At 42.5% G+C, this 11,085-nt stretch overlaps 1 protein-coding gene across 1 annotated transcript; it reads right to left on the reverse strand.

Annotated features, from left to right (window-relative positions):
- Nucleotides 1–1,533: 1,533 nt before the first annotated feature.
- LOC117752638 (C1q-related factor-like) lies at nt 1,534–6,844 on the reverse strand. Its single transcript, XM_034570161.1, has 2 exons — nt 5,963–6,844; nt 1,534–2,662 (listed from the first exon to the last, which is right to left on the reverse strand). Exons 1-2 carry the CDS (start codon nt 6,605–6,607, stop codon nt 2,483–2,485), a joined length of 825 nt encoding a protein of 274 aa, XP_034426052.1. The 5' UTR covers nt 6,608–6,844; the 3' UTR covers nt 1,534–2,482.
- Nucleotides 6,845–11,085: the final 4,241 nt, after the last annotated feature.

Raw genomic sequence — 11,085 nt, forward strand, 5'->3', positions numbered from 1 at the left:
TTTAGGTTTTTGTATGTTTGCTTGTTTGTGAGCTAGATTACACAATAAAACCACCAAACCGATTTCCATAAAACTTGGTGGTCAGGAAGGAACCCCTTAAATTTTGGTGTGGATCCCTATCAGGGGGTGGATCCAGGATTTTTTTTTCAATTTCGTTAACATTTTCATAGATTTCTCTGAGAATAATTCATGGTTCTTGAAAAAATCAGCGTGTGTGGAATTTGGTGCAGATCCAAATAAAAATCGAAAGAATTAAAATGTGGTTTCACGAGGGGACTAGGAAAAAAGGCACAAAAAACCTGCCTACCTATGAATTCAGGTGCATTTTTATTTCACTCTCATTTATTCATTTTGAAACAGCAAGGGCTGTTGATCCTTTTATCTTTATGGTCTCTAAGTTTTCTAAATAAAGTGAATAGGTTGCATCTAAAAGATTAAGAGTTTGCGTTTCTCCTTGAGGACTTCGGTAAAACTAGGCTACAGATGTTGCAGACGCCCGGGCAGCGTTCACTTTCAGTGGTTTCAGCAGTGAAAGCTGTTTCTCGCCGCCCCGAGGCGTTTGTCTTTGACGTCGTGACATGAAGTCTCTAATTTGACGATGTGCTCATACGTCCTGCAAGCAGAAAACAGGCTGTGCTAGTGTTCAGCTGCCCCCTGGCTCGGCTGACCTCTGCTTAGGCACGGACCCTCACTCTTAATTGTGTCTGGAGGAATTTCCTTGTCTTAAGACAGGCTCTGAGTTTAGACCAGAGGGCGTCTAACCACGAAGAGGAGCTGAACAAACAAGATGCTCTGACACAGCACAGCAAGGCGATCCAGTCTCTTGTCTCTTGAATCAAGTGTCACTCTGATTTACAGCTTACAACAAATTACTGGATTCAAGTGAGATTCAATCATTATGACAGGAAACAGTGAGCTGACATTCAGCTTTAGAAGCATCAGCGACTGAGTAATTGTTCATTTCGACATGGTCCCATATTTACATCTCTTCACACCCTCGAAACTCTTCTTCTTGAAGTGTTAACTCTGCGTTTCAGACCATGTAAGAGACGGACCCTCCGCGGCCCACGTCGAAGGCCAATTACGTCCGAAAGAATGTCGTGAAATCAAAGTGAGCTCTTAAGAAAACACAGTACACATATTGGTTTTCACAGTTTAGGCCCGGAAGCCGTGTTCTTGTCTGTCACAGTCGCAGCGGAGCCTAATTCGCCCTGGATGACTTCTCGCTGCTGATCTGAGCTTTGTCATGATATGTTCTAACACCCGTTCCCCCTCTGACTTCCTGCCTCCGTATCTCAGCATCTTCACACACATCACAGGGATGAAAACACACATCTCTGCTTTGATTTTGAAACAAAATGATCTCCTGCTTCATTTGGCATTTACTCCAGCTGTATCCCCCCCCCCCCCCCCCCCCACCTCCTCGCAGTGATCATCTCAGTGTTGATTGCCGCTCTCGTGTGTAACATTCGCACAACTGAAGGCTGGTTTCTCTGGAAAATGAGGCGACATTAACCAGTTGATCTGTGAGGAAATGCAAAAAGCCCATTTTTAATGAAAAGTCATGGCCATTAAGAGTAAAAGCAACAGCAACAGATGCTCTTTAAACCCACATTAGTTATTGAAGTGTTTAAATCACTGCAGCTCGATTCGTCATTTGTTAAAACATACAGAACATTTGAACACATGTTGCATGCATGAATCAAATAAATAATCTAATTCTCAAATCAGCACACTGATAACATGACATGATATAATAGCACAACTATCTATCAACAGCTATATCGTTTAAATAGACACAATAAAATGCATGTGCACTGACACCACTTTGACTTTGTTCAGACGACAAGATATCATATCAGATTTACACGATTTATATGATGTTATTTTTCAGATCATCACACTGAGACACAACACATCCCGTGACACTGTCACTGCCATTCAACACAATCGTAATCTCATTGTGGCGTTTTCCATATTCGACAAACAAAAAATACCTCTACCTCAGTCTTTGAAGCACGACATCTTATCACACACACACAACGCAATCGCAACATAAATCTGAACAGCACATTTACAAACGCCGCCGCCGCCGTGACTGTTGGATCTCCAGACTGGGATGTGAAATGACAGCTCAAAAATGAGGTGAAGCATCGGCGCTGTCAGAACTGTTATGGCACCTCAGCATGACTCATGGCAGTGACTGACACCGTTACGTTGCTGGCGTCCGCTCTGAGCAGCAGCATGTAGGCACAACTGCGTACAACAGAACGTATGGATGAGGAGGTAGACAGTTACCGATAGCCACAGACACACAGCCTTAGTGTCAGTCCTGACCTTAAAAACGAGAAAAGAAAGAATCTGATCATGAATCAGTGGCTATGGGCAACATGAACCTCTCTGTGGGAGCCGAGTGAAAGTCAGGGACTGAGTGTCTTCTGGCTGTGACCTTTCACCTCTGAGCCCACGTCCTGTCCGGCCCTCAGTCGGCGTAAAGGATGAACCCTGAGAAGGTGCTATATTTGTTGCTGTTGCCACCGTGAGCTTTGCCACCGTCCAGTTTTATGAAAACCTCATCGCCTGCATCCAAATGAAGGATGACACTGTTGCTGGCATAGTCATAACTCTGGTCCTGGTCTTGAGCGATGGCGCTGGCCCTGACCTGGAATATGAAACACACACACACACACACACGCAACGAGAGAGGAAGGGAAGAAATTTAAATGATGAAATTCTGAAGTAACAGATTTACAATGAAGAGTTGTTAGAATTCATTCCTGTACCAACTGAAAACACATCAACGTATCAAGTCTCCTGAGGAAACTGTGCCTCACCTGATCCAGATTTTGATATGGATCTGCACCAAATTGTACACACGCATAAATATCAGTCCCCTAAATGTGCCAGATTGTTTTTTCATCAAGATCCATGAATTATTCTCTGAGAAATCAAGGACAATTTAGAAAAATGCCTGATTTCGCAATGTCAAAGAAAGTGATAAAAGGAATTCTTCGATTCGACCCCAGACATTTAATGGGTTCTTTTCTCACCCATATCACATCCCTCCCCCAGGTTCCAAGAAATCTGTCCAGTAGTTTTTTGCGGAATCGTGCTTACAAACAAACGAATGGACCGAGGTGAGAGCAGAACCTCCTCGGTAGAGACAACAAGGCACAAAATGTTTAAGACTTTTGACCATGAGTGGACCATAAACTCTTCCTTCAAGAAAAGACGATTTTCGCAAAGTTAGTACAGAGTTGGAGGCTTTGACTTTGTCTAAGTGTGTCCCCTGTGGTGAATATCTTGTTTTTCCTCTCATGACTCAACTGAAAGGGTCAGGCTTGAGTCAGTCTGCCTCTGAGGAAGGAGGGCAGTGCATCCTATCTCTTCGCCTTATGTCCGACCCCTCACTTCCACATGTCCCCGGGGCGGAGCGGACGGAAATGCCACGTTTTACCCGCACATGGGTGTCATCGTGTCAACACTGGATAATTACTGAGGGTGTTAGATGTGGAGCATAACACCCAAATCTCTTTTTGCATGTCTGTATAAAAAGCCAAACCGTGGGAAGTTTGCCGTGTATGTACAGTTCACCGCTGACGGACATATCCCCCTCTAAGCCTCGGCTAATGTGTAATGAGCAGGGTTGCCAGGTTGGGTGTTCCGCTGCAACTTCACCAGACCGACCGTACAAGTAGTAATCCCTGCTTCAACGAGATTCCGGATTCAATCCAGAATGGCAACGTGGAGTTCTAATTAGCGCCGCTGGAGAATAAAAGTCGATGTGAGGAGGCCGTAGGGTCTGAGGGGAGCGGCTGAGCCACAGATGACAGCATGATGATGGATTTCTGAGACATGAGGACAATGCAGCCTTTAGTCTCTTCCCTCCTTGTATCCACCCACAGCTCCACCACAGCAACAGCATGTCACTACAAATTAAATGGCAGTAATATGTATATATGTTGTAAATGTGACATATTGTGATTTTAACCAGGTATGTGCAGCATCTAGTGGCTAAAGTGTTTGAACGCTCCTTTGCTTTGGCTTTATATCCCAGGACTGTCTATTTATTATGCCAAGTTGCCGCCCCTGTCCATTTGTTTGTTGGCTGGTTTGTTTTCAGGCAAGATTACGTAAAAATGACTGTATGGATTTCCACAACATTTGGTCGAAGGTTGTGTTATGAGTCAGAGGGGAACCCATTAAATTTTCGTGCAGATGCAGCTCACAAAATCAGACATTGTTAGGTGACTGGTATTCATGAGAATGAAAATCAGGATCTATTGAATTAAATGTGGTTTCATAAGGGGACTCTAGACTATACTAGAGATATTCTAGTTTGTTGGTTTGTCAGCAGGATTACGCAAAAACTACCAAACAGATTTCCACAAAACATTCTCTGGCCAAGAAAGAACTTATTGCATTTTGGCACCGATGTGGATGAAGGGATCCAGGAATCTTTTTCCACTTTCTTTAACATTGCAAGATAGTGTGATTTTTCCCAGGGAATAATTTATAGATCTTGTTTAAAAGGAATTGTCATATTTAGGGATTTTATATCTATAAATTGTGATGTTTGGTGCAGCTTGATTGAAATCAAGTGTACTGTTGGGCCTTGTATCCACTCAAGTACTTTGTGTTTGAACGAAGGGTAAATTTAACTTGTTTGTGACAATGCAGGTAATTCAATCTGCTTTTATTTAGTCAGTTTGCATGTGCTTTTGAAAATGTTCCTCATTAAACACATTATACCACATTGGGATGTAATTGTGTTTGGTTACGTGGTAAATGTGTTGTAACTCTAAGCAATGTGTGTATTTCCGTTTGTTGAACTGCTCAATGCTGCTCATGACAATAGGATCATCGTTGCTTTCAAAACCAAACTTTATCTGTTGGTGTTGCACAGTATTCACAGTGGCAGTGTCTGCTGAAGGGAGCAGACAGAGGCAGAGATTAAGAGCTGGGGGAGGCATCTTACAGAAGAACAATGTAGTCCCCCAACAGGTGAGTCATTGCGATTAAAATAACCAACTGCAGTTCTTTCACACGCTGTTAAACACTGTGTTTCTCATTTTCTTTGATTTAGGATAAAACTAAGCAGGTGTTATGGTCTGTTAATGCAATGCCATGTTTGTTATTGACGAAATCGACCTCAATTGTTGCCCATTTTCCTAAATTTGTTAGTGCAATCTTAACAATGTAAGGGAAAGGTTCATTTCCTTATGGTGATGTGTGTTTGTGGCAGTTTTGCACTATAACATCCAGGTGTTTGAGTTATTGTGTCCATCCCCTGCACCTTCTCTCGCCGTCCTCTCGAGATGTTTGCAGGAAAATGTCAAGATTACCATGGTGTTTGATCAGTGTCATCACCTGGGGCTTTTAAGACATTGCTAAATTATCCACGAAATATAGCAAATATCATGATTTGTTATTGGACGCCCGGGCCCGACAGGCTGTCTGATAATGCACACTCGCACATCATGGCTCCGTGAAGTTTGTTGTATTTCAAAGGGCACCAGCTTTGAACTAGCCACTACCTCGGGCTGTGTTTTGATGTGTGCAGAGTAGAGATAGCACCGCGGCTCCTTCCACTCTCTTCAACGTGTACATCACTGGATGTGTAATATGCACAGATACACAATCTGGCAGCGTGCCACTTTGCATTGTTATTATACTTGACTATAACACCAGACCAAGTCAGACCTAAATTCACTGCACACATGAATGCATGACTACTCAATTTAGACTGCCAGCACACGGGTTGCACTGTTCCCTGAGCAATTTGATGTGGGTTCATCCCAGTGTGTGATTCAGGGTTCAAAGCACATTATGTCAGTAACAAGATCATTTTGTACCATTTGTATTTTGAGAGAATGCTTTTTTCTATTTGTTAAATTCAACAATAAGGGTTGAGCATTAAGAAGTGTGAGAAAAGTGTAAGAAAGTTAAAGGTGTTACCCACCAGACCGTTCCTGATCAGGTCAGCCCACATGCTGGTGCCGTCTCCTCCCCTCATCAGCACATTGTAGATGAAAAAGTAGGTGCCAGGGATCTTACAGGTGAACTTTCCCGTCGCGCCCTCATAGTTACCTCCGATATTAGTCACCACGTCATCAAATCGCAGAATATCGTAACCTTCTTGAGGGTTTCGTAGTCCTGCGTAGAATGCTACCCGAGGTGAGGTGTTGTATGTGGTTGTGCTGACTGCCCCTTTGCCCCCTAAGCCTAAAATCCCCGTCCGTACTATGTCCACACCATCTCCCGGTGGTCCCTTAGGTCCTGGTGGACCTGGCTCTCCAGGTGGTCCTGGGGGTCCAGTCTTACCAGGACGTCCTGGTCTGCCTTGTGGGCCATTGCCGCTGTATGTAGGCAGTGGCGGGCCGATGCTGTGATCACTCAGATCTGCCTCGTCTCCCACCTGTAGGCCTGCGGTTGCTGTGTCTGTGCCCACGTGCACACCGGTGCCAGTCGTGCCCGTGGGGAAGGGGTCACAAACCATGCGGCAAGAACCCAACATCTCGTAGTGGCTCGCGCTGTCATCTGCACCACCTGTGCCAACGGAGCTGACCAGCACAGGGATGAGGACCACCAGAACCAGGACCAGCATGACCCCCACAGCAGCTGCCACCAGGGTCTTCCGCCCGATGCTCAGCCGGGGAAGGGGCTGCGCTGCCAGCGTGGAACTCTCTGGGGTAGAAATGGTGACTGTGGTAAGTGCGTCCACCTGGCAAAACGCAGAGTCTCCGGAGGTGGAGATGGTGCCCAGGGAAAGGCGGAATGAGTGTGTGAGTGAGTGACAGAGCGGTGTAGGAGTAAGAGAGAGGGAGCGGAGCAAGGGACCAAAGTGGTGAAAAGGAGAGAGAGATTGAGAGGGTGAGGAGAGAGAGTAAGTGGAGAGCAGCAGGGAGAGAGTAAGACAGCTTGAGAGAGAGGAAAAAAAAAGAAAAGAAGCGAGGGGAGGAGAGTGAGCAACATGCACTCAGTAACCATCTGAGTCAGGGCTGAGGAGGGCACTTTACTTTACTCACAGATGTGAGGAGCCAGGGGAGACAAAGCAGTGTGAGATATAGAATAGAGGGAGAACAAATCTTTATTTTATGATAATAAGATGATGAAGATAGAGACAAAGATCCCTGGTCCATCAAACTGTGACCTTTTCAAAATAAAGCAAACTTGTGTAGGGGCAATTCAAAAGTAAAAATATTTTTCACTGCAGCATTGGTCTTTAATTATCCAGCATGCCATCCTAGCCAGGAGATTATTGTTCTTGTTACTGTCTGTGTGTCTATTTGAGTGAGAACAAAATAACTCAACAATGCATCGACAGATTTTCACTTACTTCACACTTTCAACTTGGTGTGAAGATTACCTGGGTAGGTAACTGAAGACGATAAAGGTCAAAGGTCACGGTTAAGAAATACATACATATAAACATATACACATCAATCAAGTCCAATGCTGACTCTAGGTTTTAGCTCAGGTTTTGTCTCCACCAACCCTATGAAGAAATATCTGTCTCTTTTGCCGCTAAATTATACAAATACGTTCACCAGTTGGAGCTGGGCGGGAAGTGTTTTATTTCATATTAATTAGTCACAATGATTAACACAGCAATTTTCCCGATAGTTACTATGAAATATTATCAGTGCAGCTTTTAGTGTCACCATGAGAAATGACAGTGAGTGTGAATGTAGGCTCCTGGAGCCGCTGCTGTAATCATCATTAATTAAATCTGTGCTTTGCCTGACATGACACGTCAAACTGTCGACTTTGAAAAGCTGCGATTCAAATATTTCCTGCAACAACATTGCCACAATAGTACATTCTTTTGTTTCTCCATATACGAGCTAGAATAGTGAAGGCAGAAAACTGGAGCCTGAACACCGAGCTCTCATTGGCCAAACAAGTGCTGCTGCTGATCTGCTCACAACACTGACTTCTTCTGGTTGATTATTTCAGTTTAACTGCTGCTGCCAAGCAATTATATTTTCATTGGTATTAACTGTTGATTACAATTCTTGAAGTGAGATTATTTTTGAATGGTCATTCTTTGGCTTGTGCATTATGATTCTCTCATGTTTTTGATTGCCATGGCTTTAAAACATGAGTATTATTAGGGTTAGATTAGTTTTGCACATATTTTAGGTTGATACCTTTAGAGATGTCCTGTCCTGCTCATAACAATCTGTTAGACCGTTAGTGGGTAATATTGTTTGGCTACAGAAAGCCAATTTATATGCAGCAACAGACAATTTACATGATTATTTTCTCTGTAATATTGCTTTTATATGAAGTTCAACATAGATGAGATTGACAGACACACATTTCCTGCACACATTTAAATTTTACAACTAAAAAGTAAACGCCAGTGGTCAGGATAAATTATGGTGCATGTAATTTTATGTTTGCATATTGTTTCTGGAAAAACCTGTTGTGAAACTGCAATAAAAAACCAACCAGGATGTCTATTTTTACGATTTAAAAATAAAGGTGCACTGTCATAATGATGCAAATATAAAATATAAAATCTGTTCATCTCCTGTAATGGCCTCAAGCCCCCTATAAATATTCAAGGGAGAGATACCTCATCTAAACACAATGGCAGTAGGTAGTTTTACATTGTTTTATTGTATTGTATTGAACTATATTAATACAATATATGTTCTTGTGTCAGCTCTGCACGTAACTCTTAATATTTTCCCTCTGAGGAAAAACCCCCTCCCTAGAAGTCAACCAACAAAACAAACCAAGTCCCACTGAAGTCGGCTTCACACACGTGACCACAGTCTGAATGAAAATGTTACTCATCCGGCGATATTAGGTTTTCATGAGAGTATTATATTCAGGGAGTAGTTTTGTTTGTACCCTCCACATTTTTGATGCTGCAGCTGTCACAGGACAATGACAATGGCACTGAGTCAGACACCTCGAGCAGTGCTTTCTTGCTGACTCTCCCCAGATGACGACATGTTGAATCAGAGAAATGACCGAGAAGGACTTTCATCTTCTTTAATCTTGTATTATCAACAATAATCTACATTTGCTCTTTAGAGGTTGTGTTTCGTCTGCGTTTGTTTGTCTGTTAATTAGCAAGATGATGCAAAACTAACCAGGAAACGTCGTTGAAGGATGTGGTATGGGTCAGAAAAGAACCCTTTAAATTTTGGTGCAGATCCAGGGCACATTTCAACATTTTCATTGATTTCTCAGAGTGAATGAATCTTATATCCTTTAAAAACCTTCACATTTTTAAAATAAATTTTAACTGACCCCTTATATGTCTTCAATCTTCACAAACTCTATTTGCAAACTGTTGTGCCCTCATGTGGTCTTTTAACACATTACAAAGCACATCACCTCTACACGCTCCACAGATTCGCTCTCTTGCTCTTATTCTTCTGCCGTCAGTCTGAGTACAGAGTCACAGCTGTGGAGCAAAGCTATGTACAGTTAATATGATAAGGTTGAAGACAGCAGTTTGAGGTTTTCATTGGTTTGTTGAACAGTTCAAATGAGAGAAATCAGGGTGCTGTTTCCTCGGGATTTGTCCTGTGAGATGTAATTTTATTTCAACTTCTTGCAGATCAGAAACACGTCTCTTAGCCAAAAATAAGTGCAGTAACGAAATGTCATAATTGAATCGACTGTGCTGCTTTTAACCTTTCCATGTTATCATTCTACTGACTGCACTTACTTATTTCAAACAGAGGATGGCGCCCACAGCTCACAGTTGTGGAGATAAAAAAACAGGAAACTCAAGAAAGTAAGAGGAGTCAGCCTCTAACAGCAGGGATGTGGAACCTCACTCTGAAACTCTGGTGAATTATGTCAACAGATTAATATTGAATAACAATTACAACTCTTTTGGTCGGGAAATGCTTTGATAAAACATCTAAGAAACAAATTCTTTCTTTTTCTGTGTTTTTTTGCAACAAATTCAAGCTTTATGATGCCGAGTACACACAGTGTTTGTACTGCCTTGTTAGGACATTATCTCACCTTCATGCAGCGGCAGATCAGTGGGGGAGTGTTGGACAGTAGGGGAAGGTGTAGACCACCCATCTTGAGAAGAGCTGCACACATTCCAGCATGGACACACGGGACGGCCTTGTCAGTAACACGAGAGCTGAGGAAATTACAGAGCAACTTCGATGTCTATATTCAGGATGGACTCGGCCTCACAGCCTGTTTAGGTGACTTTAGGTGCAAGTGTCCATCGATTTTTATCAAGGTATAACGTCAAAATTATATAAAATCTAGATATTTTTGACATGAAATGACATTACCTACATACTTATTTATTTAGGAGAGTAGATTTGTTAACTAACTTAGGTTCCTGTAGTGGAAATATGTCATAGTCGAGCACAAAGTCCAGACATTTGGTGTAAAGGGAATGCATATCAGCTCCTTGTATGTTTACAAAAGGGTTCAAACAGAGTAACTTCCTCGATTCTTTCATTTTGGACTCTTCCTTTTTAGGCAATGGGTCGCTGCCGTGCAGCCCCTCTTGGGATTCTGTGGGAATTCCTTAGCTGCTTTGCTCAGCAGTTGGTTTTCAATCCTCAAATATTGTTTTTTTAGGGTGTGAGGTTGGGATGGAGGAGGAATTGAAAAAATGTTGTGCCGTGTTGGTCTGGATAACTCTTGACCAAGGATTTGTCCCGGGGTTGTAAACAACTGTGTGTGGTTTGTGTTATTTATAATTAGTGGCAAAGTAATTATCAATCATCATCATTTGGCAAAATAACACCAGTAGAACTCCACACTGCTGTGGTGTCTCACTGACGCTAGCATATCCTATTCTTTTTTTTATCGCAGACACAGTGAAACACATTTTGATTGATACACACTCAGCTGGCAACACTCACCTGAGACTTAAACAGTTTAATATTGATCAGTTTTACTAAAACACTGTTTAAAAGCTCGACTTTATGGTCATTTCAGAGGATACAGTCTGTGGTGCTGTTTACTGCTGTAATTTGACATGCGTTTCTATTATTTTCATCGCAACCCACTAAAAGAATGAGCAGCAAAATAATTGGACTGGAGCAGGAAACATTAATCAGCATTTACAACAGAGGGACT

This window comes from Hippoglossus hippoglossus, chromosome 19, assembly GCF_009819705.1.
Source record: "Hippoglossus hippoglossus isolate fHipHip1 chromosome 19, fHipHip1.pri, whole genome shotgun sequence".
Classification (NCBI taxonomy): domain Eukaryota; kingdom Metazoa; phylum Chordata; class Actinopteri; order Pleuronectiformes; family Pleuronectidae; genus Hippoglossus; species Hippoglossus hippoglossus.